The 22066-nt window shown below is 40.7% G+C and overlaps 1 protein-coding gene across 5 annotated transcripts in view; it reads right to left on the bottom strand.

Moving 5' to 3' along the window:
- Nucleotides 1–22066, bottom strand: part of PCGF5 (polycomb group ring finger 5) — a 120997-nt gene that overhangs the window by 68738 nt on the left and 30193 nt on the right. For 2 of the 5 annotated variants that reach the window (XM_028511748.2, XM_028511750.2), the window contains exon 2: nucleotides 138–432. In XM_028511748.2, coding sequence (XP_028367549.1) covers nucleotides 138–249 — 112 coding nt within the window. In that variant the 5' untranslated portion in view covers nucleotides 250–432. Of the gene's footprint in view, nucleotides 1–137; nucleotides 433–2724; nucleotides 2909–15729; nucleotides 15749–22066 lie in introns of those variants that run through there. The other 3 variants (XM_036026986.1, XM_028511749.1, XM_028511751.2) reach the window with 3 other exon arrangements.

Genomic DNA, 22066 nt, shown 5'->3' with positions numbered 1-22066 from the left:
AAATATATTTAAAGTTAATTATTAGAATACTCATTGTTTTATAAGTTAAAAACTAGATAAAACAAAATGTGGTAATTTTAAAAGAGCAAGTATAACCCACAACCTCTGATGGGTATATGACATAAAAGGTTACTTACACGTATGAAGGCATTCTGTCACTGTAGTTGGCTTGATCAGATACCCTTTACAGATGTAGCAGGTGATATAAGGATTGAAATCTTTCACCAAGTGTTTCCTTTGGGTAGCCATTCGTAGTTAACTAGGACTGGCTTCAGTAGTTCAGATAAAGAAGAGTATTAAGTGGATGAAAGTCTGATCCCAAGAGTTGGTATGGAGTTCCCAACTGGATATCCTGAGGCATGAGAACTAGCATCCAGGTCTGTCATAAAACAGTTGGTCATTACTCCTTTTGGTGGTTCTGCTTTTCCATATCTGTTTCCACAGCAATTTAAAAGATGAGAAAAACAGTGTTAAATTCCTGATACTATATTAATACTATTATATTAGCAGCCAAGTGTTGCATGTTCCAAATTGGTAAACAGGTGAAGAGAACATTTCCCTCACTTTAACCTTAATTTGTAAACCTGGTAAATTTTTAAATCAGAATAATGAGAAACTCATCCAGTCCTGAAGCCTCAACTCTCACCTGATGTCACCAATGACATCCAAGGCTATTCAACTCCAGTTTTGAAAAATTCACATCTGCAGTAATGATTTAACTATCTGCTGACTGCTCCTATTAGGAGTTCCTGGTGATACAAGTTAATGGATTCAAAACTGAAGTCATTATTGTCCCTATCAAAATGGTCCCTATTTCCATTTTGTACCCCATACTTAGTCTGTAGTCAAATCAAACTGACATCCTTTTCCTTTCCATCCACAGCTACCTCATCCATCTACCTTCAGTCCATCTTATATTCTGCTTCTAGGTGGGCAAAGAATGTCAAAGAAAGAATGACAGAGAATGTCAGTGTCTCCTCTTTACAAATAGAAAAATGTTTTAAATTTTGGAGCTTGTTATATAAGACCCTCCACAGGCTGACCTTAACATACCCTTCAACACTCAGGCAACTAAAATGATCACTCTCCACACAGTCCACTCTGCAGGCCATTAGCCCTCTATTCAACTGTCCTCCCTCTCCTTCCACCTAGATCAGTGATTTCAACCGGTCCTGTAAGAATTTTTAAAACATGTAATACCTGACTATTTACCGGTAGTCAGAGTCAGTGACCTCTTTCCCTTAGACGTCAAATAAAATAATGACAACAGCCATTCCGGTGTGAATGAATCAAATTATACCTATTTTTTTGTGAGATCAGCAAAATATAGTTTTTGGTGTGTGCTGCAGGAATTTTAGTAATTAATTTATGTGTGCCATTACATGAAAAAGGTTGAAAATCACTGGTCTAGACCCTACAAAACCCTTCTCTAATGCTATCCTTAGTTGAAGCTCTCTGTACTTTTTACCTCTACTTCTCTCCTGTACGTATTTTGATTTATAGTATAGTCACTCATCTCTTCTACAAAATCTTTGATAGAACTGGTCAAATTTAGTAAATGTGTATATAACCTAGGCAATGTTATTTATCCTAAGTCTGGAGAGGGGGTGGTTAACCTTAAAATGAAAATAAGTGTCAGCCTCCTAAGAATGGTGAGGATTAAATGAGACAATATACATGAAACTGGCTCACAGTAAAACTGAAAGTCACTAACCTTTTTCCAGACATATTCAGCATAGCTAACTTGCACATAAGGTTACTTTAAAAAAAAGTTTTAAAGGTTTCTTATAATAAATGTAACCTCTTAGAAAACACGACATGAAAAAGGTGTTGGTTTCCTAAGTTTAATTCTATAAACAGGAACTTTTTTTCCTATCTTAGTTGTTCATTCATAAATAAGCATACATAAAGCAACCGGAAAAGTAAAATGCATCATTCCATCCACACATCGCCATTGAGAATATGTAAGGAACAGGTCTGCATGTTATCCTCTCATCGCAAGGAATATTGTGTGGAGGGTATAGCAGAAGGGGAACATAATTAACACACGGGGCTCGGGGTTTTGGTCCTTCGAGTTGCATGACCTTCAGCAAAGCATTTAATATCCGCGCCTTGGTCCGCGCGTTCCCCTCTACACACTGGGATTGAGGGCCCTGCCTTTCCCACAGGTAGGTTTGCCAAAAAGCTCCAAGTAAGAGAAAGTCCTCTAAAAGAAGAAACGCACGGCCCGGACCCGGGGCAGTATGAACACCGTAAGCCACGGAGCACTGTCACCAAAAGAGAAAGCAAACAAGTCCGTGCAGTGACAACGCAGCGGCGGCCGGGAACTTTTCCGCGTCGTCCAGCGGAGGGACCCGGCAGTACAGCCCTGGGCGGTCCAGGCACAAGTCCGCCCCGCCCGCCGCGCAGGTGGCCGGGCCCCGCGAACGGCGCAGCTCTGCCGGCCCCGGCAAGCTGGGGAGGACGCGCTGCCTCTTCCCCGGCCGGGCGCTCGCAGCCCGCCGCTCTCTCCGTCTCTGAAGGGAGGCCGCGCCTCCGAAGCCTCCACCTCCCGGCCGGCCACCCCCACCCCAGAAGAACTCTCCCGGTTGCAGACGGCGCGGGCCGCGGCAGGTGCCTGGAGGTGCCGGTGCCGTTCCCCCTCCCGGCCCAAACTTGAATGGGGGGTGCGGGGGCGGCGAGGTCTCGGCCCCTCGGCCACTTTCAAGCCTGCCCAGTACCTACCCCGCGGCCGCCGCCGCCGCCGCTCCTCGCCCGCCAGCGCGCCGGCCTCACAGGGAAGGAAAGTGAAAGAGAAACAGCGCCTGCTGCTGCGGCCTGGCCGGTGCCGGCGCCCCGTCCGCCCTCCCCCTGCAGGCGGGAGCGCGCTGGCTCCGCGGGGCCACTCGGCTCCGGCTCGATAGGGCGCGACGGGCCTCGGGGCGCAGGGCCGGTGCCGCCTCCAAGGGCAACTCCACCCCCTTTCAACCGCCGGCGCCAGCGGCTGGCCACGCCCCGGGCACGCCCCCGGCGCCACGCCCGCAGGCCACGCCCGCCGACCAGCGCTCCACGCAGGTGCCCGGCGCCCCGCCCTCCCTGCAGCTGCGGCTACTGTGCGACGCGTAGCTTTGGCCAAGTTTTTTATCGGTTCTTATTCTCTCCACCACCAACCCATCCCAGTTGTTTTTATCGTAACAATGTCCGGTATAGTTTTCCTGGCGGGTTTAAAATTATCAGTCAGTGTTGAAAATGGATCACCCTGCGAAATTATCTACTGGGCTGCATATTCCCCAAGCTAGTCTTACTGGGTTGAGAGGGGAACAACACATCATTTGATTTGCACCTTATTTAAAAATCATTAACTTGTTACTCTGGGGTGAGTACAGACAGCATGATTGTTGATAACTGTAAACAAGCAAGAGCACTTTTGGGGGGGCTTAATGAAAAGGTAAAGAGTTATGACTGCAAGGGTCAAAAGAAAACAAAAAAAATGTTATCTTTTTTGTTTTGTTTGAGATCTACAAAAGACCATTCACTGCAAAAAGTGTATTCAAAAGCATGCATTAAAAGATTCGTCAAAGTCATTTAGTACTATTCTGTGTTCTACTAACTTACAAGTGTCTACTCCAACCCTATTTTGCTAAACATAAATTAGACCTGGTTCTTTACCTCTTAGAAGACTGCAATCCAGTAAATCCCAGGGTAGCAGGGAAAACTGTGGTATCCACCCGTAAAACAGAAGTAACAAAGTTAAAACTAACATGGCAAACAGAATCAGCAAAAGGCAGCTTTCAAGTAAAGAGGTAAAGGTGTTGCAACTGCATCATCTTTACTTCTGTAGAAGTGAGAGCAGTGATGTTTAGGGAGTTGATAGTATTTGGTGACGGGGGGGGGGGGGGGGGGGGGGGGGGGGGGGGGAGGACTAATGTAAATTATTTGCTCTATTTCCAGTTGACTGGAGTCACCTTCCTTATTACCAGGGTGTTAGACTGTGAAGATGGTTCCAGTGACAAACCAATGAACTCAGTAACTGCTAATCCAGCAGTTGTACAGGTTCAAAGATCCATTTCAAATTTAAAATACACCAAAAAGCAGACTAGGAGAGCTTCTTGAAATGTCCAGTTCATAATTAAACTATATAGAGTGGACATAACATTTAAAAATGACCATTTTTAGTATCACAGCTGGAGCAATACATTTTCTGAAACAGCTACTAATATCAATGACCACATTTTTAAGGCAAAGGTGGTCTTTTTTAAGCCAACATGCCCATTTCCAAGTTGGGTCAACTTGAATAAGTCACAGCAATCACAATGAGAATGAAAAACAAGTCAAATCAAATGACTTTATAGTTGAAAGATACTCTTCAGATCTTTCATCTCTTGGAGACTAAACAGATCAATATGTGAAAAGTCACCCTATTACTAGTGCATTTAAAATATATAATGGAAGATATTACCATACATACTGTTACAACATATACTACACAACTTGGTATCTTCTTGTTTTGCACATTAACCTATTTTAAATATATTTTCAAAGAATAACACTTAATGAAGTCCAGAGGGGCTTAAATGTGATTGTTGATCAACATTATAAGCAGGGTTAATTAGCACTGAGGAAATGAGCTTGAGGATGGATATTAGGAGGACTTACATTGGCAATGGAGGGAGGGGGTCACAAAGATGATATAGATAGCAGTACCTGAAGACAGATGTGGAGGTGGGTTGCTGTAATTGAAAATGAAAATGGTGGACTTGGGAGAGAATTACAACCTATGTAAGGAAATCTGTGCCTTGTGTCCCCAGAGGCAGCATGATTTGTAAAAAATATTCAGTGGTTTCTCTTTTTCCCTCTTTAGAAACCACCCTGCCCTTCCCATTCCAAGAAAAAAAATGCACAAACAAAAAAAAAAAGAAAAAGAAAATAAAAACCTCAAACATCTATCTGGTTAAATAAAAATAACAACAAAAGAAAATGCAAGAGAGAATGTTACAAAGGAGCAAGTTTCTTGATCTAAAAGTGAAGGTTCTAAGCATTTAAACATAAGACTTTCAGCTGCTGCGTTGCCTCTCCTTCTCCCCTGGGACAGCTTTGCAGTAATTCACTTTTTAGTCCCTTGGTTCTGACGGGGCTGGAACAAACCATAGAACCTTCAATATGAGGGGATAGCTCTGATAACAAATCTCAAGTATCAGTGGGACCCTCAAGTGAACAAAGGCCTGGAAGCAACTGGATATGCAGGACCAGGAAAAAGAAAAAGCAGATAAAAGAATCATAGGTGGGAGTCCCCTTCTCACTAATCTACTTCAGCTTTCTCATTTTACAGATATAGAAGCCAAGATCCTGAGAAGTGGCAAATTCATAAACACGGAGTTGATTTTGGTAAAGCCAAGACCAAAACTAAGGTGCCATTTGCATAGTATTTACACCTCTCAAGATAACTTCTCAAGTCTAAGAACTTAAGGGAAGACTGGTAAGAAATGGATTAACTTAAAGAAAATAAAGGAACAAAGGGAGAGAAGAATGGATGAGGAGTGGGCAGGAAATAACTGCTTAGATGGTATTTAGGAGGGAACCAGACACTGGAGATTTACTATCAAAGAAGCATAATCTGAGAGCAATAACTTGTTCCATTTGATCATTGATCCAGATTCACCAGGGAACCATTAAGGGCTCTTGATAGACCTTTGAACTACTTGGAACTATCTGTATACCTAACAAATGTTTTCATTACTTTGTATTTTATGTCTAGATTTTTATTTCCATTAAGACCGGACAAATGGATGGGTAATTCTGTACTGAAAAGTTCACGTTCCTTCCTTATCTAATAAATACATAATCAATGAACTATTTAATGGCATAACATTTTAACAATAGGATTATATCTTTACATTTCCCTGAAATAATAAATATGACTTTTTCATTATTGTAAATTATTATATATAAGTATGGTATTTAATCTTTTAATGCAAAATATCTCTAACATAAAACTACCTTCTTTATTCTAAATATCTTTTTGCAAAGATTTTGGAATATATTAAAATTTAAAGTGTCCTACTAGTTCCAAGTGTACTTATTTTATGGTCATAGATACTACAGCTGAAAATATATGAATGGCCTAAAATAAATGATGGAGGGATAGGAGGAGAACAGAGAACTAAAGGACTTCCAATCACCCTCTCCTACAATCAATAATTCTCAAGGACTCTCTGCTAAATGTCTTCTGAATCCTTTCACTTAACCTACCCTGGTTTAGATCACTTTCTCACTACCATCTCTATCTTCCATTACTTCAACAGACCATAAGCAATCTCCCTACAGCTCTTCTCTGTCAAAACATTCCCCATGGCACAGCCACAGACTCTTTCTAACTACAAATTTGTACGAATTTGATCATGCTCCTCCCTGGCTTAAAACAAAACAAAACAAAACAAAACAAAACAAAACAAAACAAAACAAAAACCCTTGTGATAAAGCCAAACTCTTCAATCCATCCTGGATCCCTGTCACTTCTACAGTATTTCCCTTGAACTCCATGCTGTAGCCTTAATGAACCTTTTTACCCTCTAGCTAGAGAGGTGGGTCTTCTTTCCAATGAGCACCCTGTCCCAATCCTCTCTCCTCTCCCAACCGTGTTAAATTGGGCCAACTCTTATTTATCCTTTAGGTATCAGATAATCTCAAATGCTATGTTCACAGATATCTCAAAGCTGCTTAAGAGTTTCCTCTACATGCAAACACCACAGACCTACATAATAATTTATACTAATTCTCTCAAGTCCCACATCACACTATCTTGGATTATCGGATTTACTGGTCTGACCCTTCTACTAGCGTGTAAGCACAATGGGTACGTTGCATCCCTAGCAGAGTGGATGGCAAACAGAAAACTTTCAAATAAATACTGACTGAAAAGCTGAATGCACATATTCTGAAACATACTCTGTGTATTCTTGCTTCGGTTTCTTCTTGGAGGGATCTTTACAAAGGACGTGCTAAGGCATAATCCCTGCCTGCTAGGACTACTAATTAAAATCACACCAGGGAGTGGAGACTTATCCACAAGAAACAATTATGGAGCAATTCACCACATTTATTAATAAATTGTTAAGTGGAACCTGATCAAATGACAAAAATGTCTGTTGAAAGATGGAATACCATGGGTGGTTAAGAAGTTACTTCTACACGCGTAAGACTCTGCCAGTTGCAAAGACAGCAAGGTAGAATGCCCAAAGCTATGGTATTTAATGAAAAAGCCAGAAAAAAAAGAGAAATTAAGTCAATGTACTAAAAGTGGGTACATATAAACAGCATAGGTATGGGGCAAGATTAGTCTGTGAAAGACTATACAGCCAGCTAAACATTTCAAAGTGCTTTAAATACATTTATGCTAAAGAGACAGATTGACAATTTTTTTCTTCTTTGAGTGGAGGAAAAACTAGCTGTATTTTCTTTGCTGTGATGTCAACAGTTGGCTGAAGCAAGTTCCATTTATACTGGAAGAACAGAGACTAACTAAAATAGGTACAGACTATAAGAAAAAACTGGATTTACTCCAATCACCAGGGTTATGATATTTTAAAACATTATAGAACCACAACTGTTATTTTGGGAGGTCAGATTAAATCCCTGAGGATTATAAGTGAACAAATAATTTAAATGCAGAAACTACAAATATTCCATCAAGTCTGAATGTAGATGATTCTAAGTTAGGAATGATTGTAGAAAAATAGGAAAAAAGTCCCACCTTAAAAAAAGATACAAAATTCAATCAAGGCAAACACATTACAGAAACTTAGTAACACAAACATTCAAATACTAAAGGAGGCTAGGCACAGGAATTGAAAAAGTAGCTATGGTTTAGAAGAAAGGACTCTAGACCCAGAGTCAGGAGAACCTGGTTTTTAGGCAGGGTGAGTCACTTAACTTCCTTTGGCTTCATATTCTGCCTATGAAAATTGAGATAAATATTGTCATCTTAAACACTAGTTTACAGGGAAGATCTCCTTTGGATTCTTGTATGTTGTTAAAATGAGCACAGAGAAAATTAAACGAGATGAGAAGCAAGAAGTGTTTTTTAAATCGTAAACTGTAAAAAATATATGATATAAGTGGTAATTCTGTGGACCACCAGCAATTGAATAGTACCTAATAATCCCATACCACCCAGCAGAGGTCCTGGCACTAAGACATGTCCAAGGATTGATTGTGGAACAAATGAGACACTCTGAACATGGCGATGGATCCAGGACATAGCATAAAACAGGGCATGGGGTAGTCAGAAAGTTCTCCCCCCTCTGCAGTAATACTCATCACATCCATTAAGAAAATCAAGTTGGGAAAACCTAAATATTTCACTAAGCAATTCAAAATCATACAAAGAAAACTAGTCCCCCAAAATGTTTAATAATCTGGGTTAGTTCAACATTGTAGAAGTGGTGTGCTAAATCTTTATTCATTCCCCTCAAATGAAGGTATAGCAGAAATGTTTTCCATCAAAATGCAAATTCTCCAAGCAGGATCATAGTTAAGCTCTTAGGATCCCAGCTTGCCAGAATTAGTAGACTTCTTAGTCCATAGGATAGGAGAAAGGCCAGGGAAGGACAAGAGGTTTTAGTTATGAGTTAACTCTCTAGCGGAGTAGTAACTGTAAAATTTTGCTCTCTGGGAGGCTGGGGAGCCAGAAAGAGGAAAGAAAGTATCTGAAAGAGGATGGCAAACCACCCAAGATGATCTTTGCTCTTGTGCTTCATAATTTTGTCTTGAATCAAAACCAAAAACAAAGAACGCTCTTGACAACAAATGGTAAATTAATGTGTCCATACCGTCATCAACTATTCAAAGCCTTAATGACAAAGATATTATTTTCTTTTCTTTTTTTTTTTTACTGGTTATTTTTATATAGGTTTGCAGAAAAGCTAAGAGAAAACTGGTGTAAATTAAAGCCAGGGACATTAGCTATAAGATAGACCTGCTTATTTCTTGACTCTCAGGATGACCTATAATAGTCTCAGAAGCTGTGATAACGTGTCCTTGATCATTCAAGAAGAAACAAACAATATTTGTCTTCAATGGTTTCTTCAGTTCTGTCTGTTGAAAGAAGTGACTGGAAAATCTCCTGCCACTTATCAAACCTGCCTAATGAGAAGCTGAAAAAAAGCACCAGCATCATAGGTCAGAGATGGATGAGAATGCAAGATGGCTTCATAGGAAAGTGGTTTACGCAGCAGAATTTCTATGATGGAAAGGCATTTTTAATTGCTGGTTTAGCCCTTGAATCAAGTCTGAAGCATACTATGCTCTCATTAAACATGTGTTGGACGAATAACATGCAAATAAGCGAAATCTGACTTTGTAGTCAAGACGGCTCAGATTCACGTTTCGGCAACCTCTTCCTAGCTCTGTATGATAGGGCAGAGAACTTCTTTGGGTCTCAGTTTTCTCATCACTTAAATGGATATGATAAAGGTACAAATCTCAGAGGAGTTTTTAAGAGGATTATATGAGATAATACAAGTAATGCACTTAGTACATAGTAAGCCAATAAACACTTGCTGAATTAACTTTAAGAATGTCATATCTATACTCTTTCCTGCTATTGGGACAAGACAACAGTAAAAATAGGATATAATTTAAGGCCTGGTGACAAACAAATACTTAAAACAAATGACTTAGTACGATTTATTTGCTTTTAGGAAGTACATGGAGGCAGCAGTTGGTCACCCAACTTTCCTGCCAGGTGCCCTTCTTCCCCCTGCAAGAATTTTAAAATAAGGTTTCTCTCTAAGTGGTAAATGAGTAAGGTATGAAAACCATGGCTTAAATTATTCATCTCAAGATGAAATCAAGAAATAGTATATATATAGAAGGCTGGAGAGTTTTATGAGCACCCAGAACTCCAACTGAGTGACCTGGGTATAGTCTTAGAAAGGCAGGATTAGAAATGTGACATATTTAGTGACCCAAAAGTTATTATATTATATTTTACCTTGTCTGAAATAACTTTGTGTAAGTAGGAAAAAATGCACAAGAAGCACACAAAAGGGAGTGCCAGGGGCAAGGTGTGGACAGTGTGTAGGCAACACTGTCTGAAACAGGGAGACACTGAACTTGGCAAACTCTGAACTAGTCACCAGAGAAGTATGCTTGATCCTACCCAGGAGTGGGTCATGCGACCTGAATTATCATCCTTCATCTTTGGCTCTGGTTCACATGTCCACAAAGTCACTTTCTGAGTGTTATTGTGTGTTCTCTTATACCATAATATTGGAAGCAAAGACATGAACTGCAAGTTAATATTTTGTGACTATTCACTGTAAATTTTGAGGTCTTAGTTTTTAATTTTAGTAGACTAATATCATGATATTGTGTTGCATTCTTCAGGAAAAGCTGTGTCATTTTAGTGCTAAGGACATTAAGAAATTTTGATCAGCTTACCTTGGACCAAGTCAAGTGGTGAAGCAGTCAGGGACAAGGCTAGAATTTTCCTGTATCTATAAAGCATATTTCCTTCAATTAAAAAAAATCATGGATAAGCCAGTCACAAAAGGGCAACTATTATGTGACTCCACTTATTTGAGGTATTAGAGTAGTCAAATTCGTAGAGACAGAAAGTAGAGTGGTGTTTGGGGGCATGGGATGAAGAGGGGGAACAGAGAGATAGCGTTTAATGGACACAGAGTTTGAGTTGGGAAGGTGAAAAAGTCCTGGAGGTGGATGGTGCTGATGGCTGTACGACAGCATGAATATACTAAATGCCACTGAACTGTACACATAAATTGGTTAAATGATAAATTTTTTCTTATGTATATCTTAAAATAAAAAAAAGTTATGGAAAAAATACTGGTTTTAAAAAAAGTAAAAGAAAATCACCAACAAACAGTGAGACCCTTGGCAAGTTGTTTCATGACCTGACCTGACTGTCTGCAGAACTGCATCAGCCTTGGAATCTGTTATAACCACCAGCAGGCCTTGAAGTTCTTTGATTGTACGGTTGTACAATGATGAATTTTTACAGTACCTAAAGTAGGGGTCAGCAAATTTTATCTGTAACACATTAGATGATAAACATTTTAGGCTTTGTGGGCCACAGTTTCAACTATTCAACTCTGCCCACATATGGGGCAAAGGCTGCCAAAGACAATATGTAAAGGAATGTATGTAGTTGTGTTCCAATAAAACTTTATTCAAGAAACAGGCAGTGAACCAGATTTGGCCCTTGGGCTATATTTTGCCAGTTCCCGAGCTGGATAATATCTCTGTGAACATGTGTAGATGATAGCAATGGAAAACTTCCTATATCCCAGGGTTGACCACTTCTACAAGTCCAATAACTCTTGATGACTGTTTCAAACCAGAACACTTGTAGTGCAGCACCTTAACTTATCATTTCTATGTTTCAGGCAATGAATAGAGTATAGTGGTTTAACTAACCAAAAGGTGATGGTATCATCATCATCCTCACCATCACCGTCCTTAAATGGCTCAGAGAATTAGAAACTGTCTTTTATTCTTTGTCAAGATTTGCCACAATCTCATCTTTCTCCTAGGTCACAATGGAGAAAGTCTACCAACAAAGAGAAAAGGAATATTAAACCAAAACATTCCCTCCTGTCAAGGAGCAGGCTTTGCCTCTCACCTCTGACTTCAAGACCCCAAATAGTCCTAGTGGCATTTAAGGAGAAAGTAGTTTTCCATTCTACGTGGGATTCTGGAATGCTGATCTAGAGAAAACACAGGCCTTCCAGGGGTAAACAACCTGCTTACATACTTAGAGATAGTGCTGCAAACTGGCCTGGCCTGGGCTGGCCAGATCACGCTGGAGTGTGTGTGTGTGTATGTCCACGCCAGCATCACTGTGGCCACCTCAGCCCCTGCATCCTGGTCTGAGAAGAGGCCCTGGAGGACCGGGTGGTGAGAATTCACCATCTCATCTCCTTTGAAGAGCAGATACAATGAGAAAGGACACATTTGAAATAAGGATTCTGCAGCTGTGGGAACTAGATTTGGCCTGACCGACTAAGGAGGTATATAGGATGCTTCTAATTCTCGGATGGTGAAAGGAATTTATGTTGACAGGTATTAACAGTGTTCTCCCCTGCTAGCTTTTTGGATGACTGTTGTATTCAAACCCTGAAGAATCTATGAACAAGGTAAAGGAGTTTCAAAGTACTTTTCACCCAAATCATCAAGACTGAGGTTCATTCACTAACTATATTGTTAAATTACAAAACAGGAGGCTTTGATATTTCATCATTTGAGTACCAGCATTTTAATTTACTATATTAAGAAACTCAGAAAAACCAAGGTAGAGAGGTAATTACATGTATCTGCTCATGCTTTTAAAAGGTAAGTTTTGTCAAGGATTGTTGTTCTTGATTTAAACAACTTATAATGATACTTCACTTCCTAACAATTTTAGAAGGATGATGCTTATCACATGCACTGACAAGGAAGTTCATTGGAAGTTGATAATTATAAATTAGTAGATCACCATTTCCTTTACAGTATTTCCTGAACAATTTATTCCTTAATCCTTTTTACCGATGAAGTCCAAAGTTTTAAGTGGAACACTCATTTCTACCAGAAAAGGAAAGAATTTTTGTAATTGAAACTGAAATTACAAGCATAGGCATGAATACCTGTATGAATGCTTTATGTCACAGAAGTTAATTCACTTGAGAAGTATCTTATAATAAATCAGTCATTAATAAAACTGAAGGAGGAGAAGTTTGCTTTTAGAAGTTGACATTTATAATACCCATATGCAAAACCAATGTGAATGTTTCACACTTTTGTACTTCATTAACTCCATTGTTCTAATATGCCACATTAAACACACACATTTCACATACATATTTATTAAATATTGAACAGATTTATTCTAAATGTGTGTTACAGGTTGAATTGTGTTCCCCAAAAGACATGTTGTTGAAGTCTGACCCTCTGGTACCTGTGACTGTGACCTTATTTGAAAATGAGATCTTTGAAAGTATAATCAAGTTACAATGTGGTCACACTGGAGTAGTGGGCCTTTTCACCTATGAAGACTGATGTCCTCAGGAGTCCAGGAGAGAGACTGAGAGAACACCATGCAAAGGCACAGATGCACACAGAGACAACAGCCATGTGACAACGCAGGCAGAAACCGGAGTGGCAGCACCAGAACTACACGTTGAAGGTGTGTGTGTGTGTTGGGGGGAGTGTAATTTATACTGCTCTTAATTCTATACATTGTTTTGAATCATTTCAAAGGAATCAGATACAGATGAATACTTATACTACCTGGCCTAGAACTATATATATGGCCAAATAGTTACAGAGATTACTTGATACATATATACATAGACATATGCATGTATATACACATGTGTACACATATGATTGCATATCTTAAAAATCACATGGAACGAACTAGAGAGATGTGTTTTTCAAACAGTACAGTCACACTCGCTTTTAACTGGTTATCTCTTTTCTGTTTCAGAAGACAGATATCGTCAAGGCTTAATTAACAACTGTTGGTGTCGGTACCTGAGTGGCATCAAGCTTGGAGTGCTACACCAGATCTATCAGTGTTTGTAAGCCCTGACCCTTGAAACCACTGAAATGGTACACAAGAACACCCCTCACTACATACAGAAACATCTATAATACCCAGAATCAAATACAGACAAGCAGCACTTAGGAAGTAAAGCTTACTGTGATAAAAATGTGTTTTGTAATATTATCCTTTGAAGATGCTGTGCTATATCCTTTGTAATGCTTGTGCCATAAAAATTTTCATACAATTTCTACCATAAAGATAGTGCAAAGAAAGTGCAACTTACTCACATTTTTACAAAGACAACAGTTTAGTAAAAATTCAAACTTCCTACTGCATGAATTAAACTTCCTTTCAGCTAAAAATCTCATGGTTAAGAGAAAGAAAAGCTTCAAGGGAAGGTATGAAAAGAATTCCCGTTTTCATGTGGAGAGCTGCCTTCCGTTTTCTTGTCCACACAAAGCGTAAACACAACAGAATTAGCATGCATGTGTTAACTAAGTGAGGCATGACAATTCTTACAGGGATATTCCCAGTTATTTTCCATTTTGATTTATTCCAATTCAATTCTCCATCTTATCCCTGTCAGCACAGCAGCCACTGGGTACACAATATAAAATATTAACCAAGAAACAAAAAGGCAAGGAAACAATCTTCCAGTTACTTCTGGCCTAATAATTCACTTCCTCTAACTGACAACAAGAGTTCTCATTGGCTATTAAGGGACACTGCCAATTAGTTTGACCAAATTATTTCTGAATGACTGTCAAGCATGAGCATTCTTAAAATCTGTGAATGGAGACGTAGTGAAAACAGAGTGGCTTTGCTCAACACATCACCACTTTTTGGTGTCTGTGGAGTTTGGAAATGGTGGTGGCACCTCTGAATGCCCGTCTTCAACTCCATCCAGGTAAAAGGCAGCTCCTCAGAGTCTCCCCAAGCTTCAACCCATGAAGTTTTCAATGAGTGGAAATTTATCCTGCACATCAAAGTCAGCTTCCTAAAGCAAGGCTGCCACTACTTCCTTCCCTTGCCTGATAACGGATGTGATGAACTGTAACAAGTACCCAGCACTGTGAGACACATGCTATCACTGTCCTCATTTTACAAATGAGGGAACCGTGGCACAGAGAGTTTGCATCACGACCAGGATCACGCAGCTCATGACCAGTGGAGGCAGGAGTGGAGCCCAGCAAAGCGGCTCTAGGACCGTCCTTGGGCTGCCTGGCCACCTTCCAGACCACTTGGCTCTGAGGCGCCTGTGGGGCCTGGCACCAGGCAGCTTCAGCACCTTTTCTCCACTGTTTCCAACACAGAACTTCTACTCCATGCCTGGAGCAGGCTCCTCACTGTCCCGCAAACAGAATGTGAACACCAGCCTCCAGCCTTTGCTTATACTGCTCCTCACTGAATGGAATGCCCTCCCTCCTTCTCCTCTTCAACATCTATTAAGGCCAAGTGCTATTTTATTACATCTTCCCAAACAGTTCCTTCTTCTCGCCCTTCCACCTCATGTGAGTCTCTCTTTTCTGCAGGAGAGCAGTGCGCCTGATATTTCACCAGTGTAGTGTTAGTACTGATGTTTCATGTTCATGCAATCTGTCAGCTCAGACCGTACACCATCTGAAGGCAGGGCCAGACGGGGCCTAGCACAGGTCTGTGAACCTAGCAGACACTCAGCAGATGCTGGCTGAATGTATAATACCCTCTAGAGCAGTACAGAAAGTAAGATTAGTGCAGCATACTGTCAGGAAGTAACACTCTAAGAAATCATCTTAAGACTTTTTGAGTAAAACTAAAGGCGTACATAACTTCTCAAGTACTCTGCAATCTCGCAGACTATTCCGCCAGTTAATCACATCAACTAGGGCGGCACTTCTGTGTTTGGGTAGAGCAAGTTGGTCTATGCATCTGTGTGCTCATAAACAATCAGGGACAGATATTCGAGCAATGTTCCAATACAGCACTGGAAATATAATGAGGGATCCAAGTTTGTTGGAATCAAAATGATGTTTTGAAAAGGCTGATAAGATGGGAAATGAAAATAAAATACACCCAGTTGCCATTCCATTTTGCTTTGGATCATTCATTCAGTAAACCTGCCCAGGACCTCCATGTTAAACATTGTTCTGGGCACGGTGAAGGATGCCACCACAGTCTATCTGAGGTGTGTGTGTGTGTGTGTGTGTGTGTGTGAAGCAGCTCACCTGAGAATTCTTCAATGTCAGAATCAGATATTCTACATCTGAAAGAGAAAAATAGATGAAACTTCCTCTCTTACTACCATCACCAAATTTTACACACAATGTTGAGAGGTTATAAAGATAATAGAGATGTGGGTCAGAATCAAACATTTCTGATTTTCAGTGACTTTTTTTTTTTTTTAAGAGAGAACGGCAGAGACCAAACAGCAGAAAGCAGGTGTGGTCTAATTGGTACCAGGTGTCTAGCATTCAAGGCACTGAAACAGCTTTTCTGTTTTTCACAGGGGCCTGGCCCCCAGCCATGGCCATGCTTCTGAATACCCTGTGAGTGGCCTGCACAGACCACAGGCTCTGCTGGCCCCATGCTTCTATAGCAACCAGGGAGCCTCTGTGGGCCAAGATCATCCCAGACCAGGCTAAGCCTGGTGGCATCTTTGAACAAAGAAAACATAAAGGTATCTACTTGTTTACGCATCTAACTAGGAGATTTCCAGGTTAGGTTTCAGAAGTTAGGTTTTCATAGTGTGGCTGTATTAAATACCTTCTGTAACACACACATTACTCAGAGAAGGAAAATGAAATTTCTATTAACTCCATATAGTTCCATGAGCAATAAGCATGTGCTGTGACCAAGAAAGGCATCACAAGAGCTAAGGCACTTTCTGGTAGAGGAGGGGGCTCTAGTAGCAGGTAGATTCTTTGCAATAAGGGGACGAGTACCTGCTGCCCCTCAGCAGGGAGGTGGGGGCCAGCCTTCTGGAAGGAAGGGGGGTAGGCAGGGAAAGAAGAGCACAGGGGCATATGAAGTTGTGAATCATTCATTCACAAGTCAGAAATTACCCTACCTTTACTCAAGTATAGTACTTTTATCAGCTATCTTAGTGCCAGAAACAGCAAAACATGCAAATAGTAGAGATTAAAACAATGAACAAACACAGACAAAACATTCGCTTTTGAAATCTTCCAGATTCTGTTAAATGAGTGGGTATGTGCACATTGGTTCCACACTCCTTCCCTCTCCAGTGCTTATTGGTAGCTGCGAACCTAGGATGATTATATAAATTTTTTATCAACAAGTGTCTTAGTTCAGGCTGCTAGAATAAAATATCATAAACTGGGAGGCTTATAAATAACAGAAACTGATTTCTCACAGCTCGGAGGCTGGAAGTCCGAGATGAGGGTGCCAGCACAGTGGGGTTCTCACCAGAACCCTCTTCCAAGTTTCAGGCAGCAGACTACCCTCATTTGTATCCTGACGTGGCCAAGAGCAGAGCAGAGGAAGCAAGGTCTCTCCAGTGTCTAAGGGCACTAATCCCTTTCTTGTGGACTCTACCCTTATCAGTTCCTCTAACCCTAATCACCTCCCTAAGGCCCACCTCCTAAGGCCATCCTATCACGTGGTAGGATTTCAACAGAAGAATTTGGTGGGGCACAAACATTCAGTCCATTACAGGAGGAATCCTCTGATTTCCGAGGTTTCCTCTAAGACCTCTACCAGATTCCCATGCTTGAAAGTTCTTTTTTTCTATAAATAAGGAAGACCCCTTCAATTCTTAATAGAATGAAGTAAGGGGAAATGTAAAGTCAGATGACAGGTGGGTATATAAAATCACGTAAGAAAAAAAGGGCTACTGGTAAAATTGTAAGTAGATTAAACACAACTACTAAGCAGTGCAAAATACCATGTACATTTCAAATTTTTATAAATGTAGTGGCTGCAAACTGCAGATGGCCGGAGTGCCAACAACAATCTGTCTAGAGGTGGCTTTAAAAGGGAAAAAGAAATTATTTGCCTCAAAGTCACTGAAAGCTGCCGATGACAGGAAGCTCATAATTCCCAGAGAGAGAAAAAAATTGAACATTTATTTTTCGGTGAAGAGAGCTCAAATTGCTTGACTTTCCTTGGAATCAATAAAGTTCAGTCTGACTAACAGAGAATGCTGGTGGAGTCACATCCTCCACTGAGGTAGTCCCTGTTTCCCAATCCCAGATATCAGCAGCTGAAGGCAGCTCCCTGAAAAGGTCAGGATTTCTAGGGAAATGCGAAACAAGCACCAGTGAGGGGAATGCAGAGTTAGTTCCTCATTATCAGAGTTACTTGGTTTCTGGGAATTAAGCAGCTAGGGAGTGGCGCTTTTCTCCCCACTGCCTACCAGAGCTCATACACATTTCGAAAGATCAGTCTCTTCTGTGTAAATGAGGCAAAATTTTCATCTTAATTCAGGGAGAGCAAGACATGTTTCAGGTCTTCCAGATCAACCCATAGACTTGTCCACCTTTACTACAGCAACTGCAGTCCACCGACCGCCAGCGTCAGCATCACCAGGAAGCTTGTTAGGAATGCAGAATCTGGGGCCCCGGGTGATTTGTACGCAATTAAAATTTCAGAAGCACTGTGAACATACTAAAAATATTTCTTACTCCTGGGAGTAGATATTTCTATCCCCAAATGCTAGGGACCAGTGCAGTGAGACAGGCCAATCTGACAATCTGAGCATCAAAATGAGTGACAGTAATGGGTTATAACACACTGATTTATTGTTTGTTTGTTTGTTTTTTAATCCTTACCTGAAGACATGTTTACTGACTTTAGAGAGAGAGGAAGGGAGGGAGGGAAACACCCATGTGAGAAAGAAATATCAGTTGGTTACCTCTCAGATGCGCCCCCAACTGGGACTGAACCTGCAAGCTAGGAATGTGCCCTGACTGGGAATGGGACCCGTGACTTTTCAGTTTATGGGATGAAGCTCCAATCAACTGAGTCACATCAGCCAGGCCTAATACACTGGTGTTAAAGAAAAGAATCCATGAGTCTGTAAGTCCGTATTCATAATAAGAAAATAAACAAATGGGTAAAGTGAAAGTTCTTACTATAGGATACCAATTTATAAACATATAAGGAATTAAAGTCAGAAAATCACCATTTTGCAACTAACATCTTTATTATAGATTCAGGCAAGAATCTCCAGAGACCCTAAAACCGTTAGGTGGAAGTAACTCTTCCAACCATTTGTTGGAGAGTAGAAGAGTTACATAGTTTTGCAGAATCGCTCAACAAGTTATTCCTAAATTACAAAAGGAAAAAGGTACCTTTCCAGTGAAGAAATCTGTTGGATGCTACCTAAACCAAGTGGTTAAATTTAATGTCACGACCAGCTGGCATCGGGTACCTGCTGAGGGGCTGCACTTAGAAAGTTAGGATGTCACCTATGTAATGTTTCTGTCAAAAATGCATAAACTGACTCTAATCACGAGGAAATATAAAATAAGCCCACACTGGGGAACATTTTACAAAACATATCGGCTATACTTTGCAAAAATGTTAATGTCATAAAAGACAAGCAGAAAGATGAAAGAGGCTTGATAACCAAATGCAATGTGTGGTCCCAGACTGTTTCCTGGATTGAGACTTCCTCCCTGTTGTTCTATGCATATTGTTGTTACAAAGGACATCAACGAGACAGGTCTGACATTAGATAATATTATTGCATCAATGTTATATTTCCTGAATATGGTAACTGTATCTCCTTTTTAGGTGAAACAAACTGAAGTACTTAGAGGTGAAGGGTCATGTCTACAACTTACTCTTAAGTAGTTCAGTGAGAATTATAATAATGCGCATGCCTAGAGAGAGAGCAAATGTGGCAAAATGTTAACAAAAGTTCAATCTAAGTGAAAGGTATGCAGACGTGCATCGAACAATTCCAGCATGCTTTCTGTAGATTTTCAATTTATCCAAATAAAAAGTTAGAAATAGAGAAAAATCTGAAAATTAATGCAATCACAAATGCTCCCCACAATCTTCTAGTAGAAGAATACAGAATACCATCACCAACTGCACCCTCTCCTTACCCAAAGTAGTCTCAAAATTGAATACAAATAAATGCCAGGCTGAAAAAAGATTTTTTAAAAGTTTTCTTTTTAGGAAAAAGCACTTTCTAGACTACAAGCCCCTTCTTTGAAAATGCACCTTCTAATTCCTTCTACTGTGTGCAATGGTGTGTTACCATCATAGGAAAGAGAGCCCCGTTCTCATGGAGCTCACATTCTAGTAGAAGGAAACAGACAAGAGACAAATAAACAATGTCAGGTAGTTGTTAAATGCAATTAAGAAAAATGAAGCTGAGATGGACTATGGGGTGGCAGGGTGTGTGTGTTATTTAAAACAGAGTGGTCAGGAAAGGACTGTAGTCAGGTGACACTGAGCAGACAGACCTGAATGAGGTGAGCTACTAACCTGTGCAGGTAACTGGGAAAAGAGTCTATCAGGCAGAGGGCCATGTGAATATGCAAAGGCAGGAGGCGGGATCCGGCTCTGGCTGGAGCAGAGAGGGGAAGGAGAGGGCAGGAGCAGAGGTCAGAGGTCATGCAGGCAACCATCAAGACTTTCTGGTTTACCCTGATAAGCTGGTTGCTGCCTCCCACCTTTTCCATCCATCCAAAGTCCTGCTGGCCCTGGACAGCCAGCTCCACAGTCCCGTCACAAAGGGAGCACCTAGGGGAAGCCGCCGAGTTTGCTCAGCTGTGTAAGCCTCCCAGCAGGCTTCTCCTTTCTGCCGATTCCTTCTCAGAGTATTTCCCCACACTAGAAGCACACTTTGTCTAACTCCTAACTCCCTTCTGTACTCTTTTAACTCTCAAAGGTCTCAAAAATCTTCCCTCTGGTTCGAGAGGTTAAAAGAAAACTGAGCCCTGACATAGTTGGTAACACTAAGAGTTACACTGATGACATCCAGTGCTGGTTTCTGCAGAGGTCATCATTGCTTACTGGGTGTCAGGGTTCGAAGGCAGCAGAAGCAAACAAAGCATTAGTGCCATGAGCATAAAAATGTCTTTGCAAAGCCCATAAAGTGCTTCAGAAAGCAACTGTACCGGCCTCTCCATGCTCCTTTAATCAAACCCACTTTTCTTCAGGTTCTGCTGGGAAGCTCCTTGAAGGCAGCTGTCATCCTGTTGTCTTTTATTCCTAGTGACAGGGACAGAGCCTGGCATACAGCAGTTCTTCAATAAATATTTACTGGACTATTTTACAAAGACTAACATGCCAATTTCTTGGTAAGCTGATAAAGACTGCCAAATATTACTATACCGTGTCTTTCATCTCTATGAACTGCAAATGTACCACAAGTGATTTGGATGCACTCTAGTGCATGGTGTGCTGCTTGGCACACAGTAGAAACTCCCAGGTATTTGATGGATGGAGGGATGGTTAGATGGATGATGAGTTTCACAGGCCAGCCCACACATCGGACAGCAGTTGTGTGGCCTGGCCTGTGAAACTCATCATTTACGATATTTCCAACATTGCTTCTAGAGGAGAAAGTATACCTTCAACTTGGTTCATAACGATTAGTTTATACGTGGACTCTGGGATGCAACCCTGTCACTTACAATATTGCCATCTGGGATTGCAGGTACGTTTGCCCCCACAGACCATTTGTGAGGACAGCAGGTCCCTGCTGCTCCATGTGGGCTAAGCCGAGTGTACACAGATTAAAATTTCCCAGTAATCTCAAAACTCAGAAAAAAGAAAATTAATTCAATGGTATGTTTTCTAACTATTTGGGAGCAACTGTGCTTAAGGATGAATGATGTGGAAAATCAAAGAAATAGAGGTTTTGCCCAACTTAGTAACTCTAGTGGGAGGCAGAAATATATTTATACTTTAAATATAATGATATTTATAAATCTACTCTCACTGGACTAGAAGGACTAGGATAGTAAATCTGTATGACATGTAATTTGGTTTACCCATACATTTTAAAAAGTTTATGCAGATAAAATCATAAATTTTTTTAGATTATATGTATATATAAATTATATACATATATACACATATGTTTCTTGAACTTGGTGGCCTACACATATCAAATCAATACCAAAAGTACTCATTTTCAGAAAAAGAAACTAAGACAGTTAAAGAGGGAAGGAATTTGAGAAAGAGTAAGGAAAAGGGCAGAGCAAAACAATGAACTGGGAGTGGGGGAACTTTGCAACATACAACTAACTGGTTTTATCCTCTGAGTTATTCCTCTTAGGATTTTTTGGGTTCCCATGCTTATTATCTTTGGAGAGTTTTGAGAAGGAAAGGTTTGTCTGGATAGAAATGACTCTACAATTTCATATCAATTTATTCCCCATTTCGGCAATTTCCAAGCAGGCTAATTAAAAAAAAAAAAAAAGCAGCAGCCCTGGCTGGTGTGGCTCATTGGATTGAGTGCCAGACTGAGAAGCAAAGGCTCGCCAGTTCGATTCCCAGTCAGGGCACATGCCTGACTTGTGAGCCAGGTCCCCAAGAGGGGGTACGTGAGAGGCAACCAGACATTGATGTGTCTCTCCC

The sequence above is a fragment of the Phyllostomus discolor genome, chromosome 5, assembly GCF_004126475.2.
Source record: "Phyllostomus discolor isolate MPI-MPIP mPhyDis1 chromosome 5, mPhyDis1.pri.v3, whole genome shotgun sequence".
In the NCBI taxonomy this organism is placed as follows: domain Eukaryota; kingdom Metazoa; phylum Chordata; class Mammalia; order Chiroptera; family Phyllostomidae; genus Phyllostomus; species Phyllostomus discolor.
Note: the sequence above shows the minus strand (reverse complement) of the source record. Positions and strands in the feature narration are given on the sequence as shown.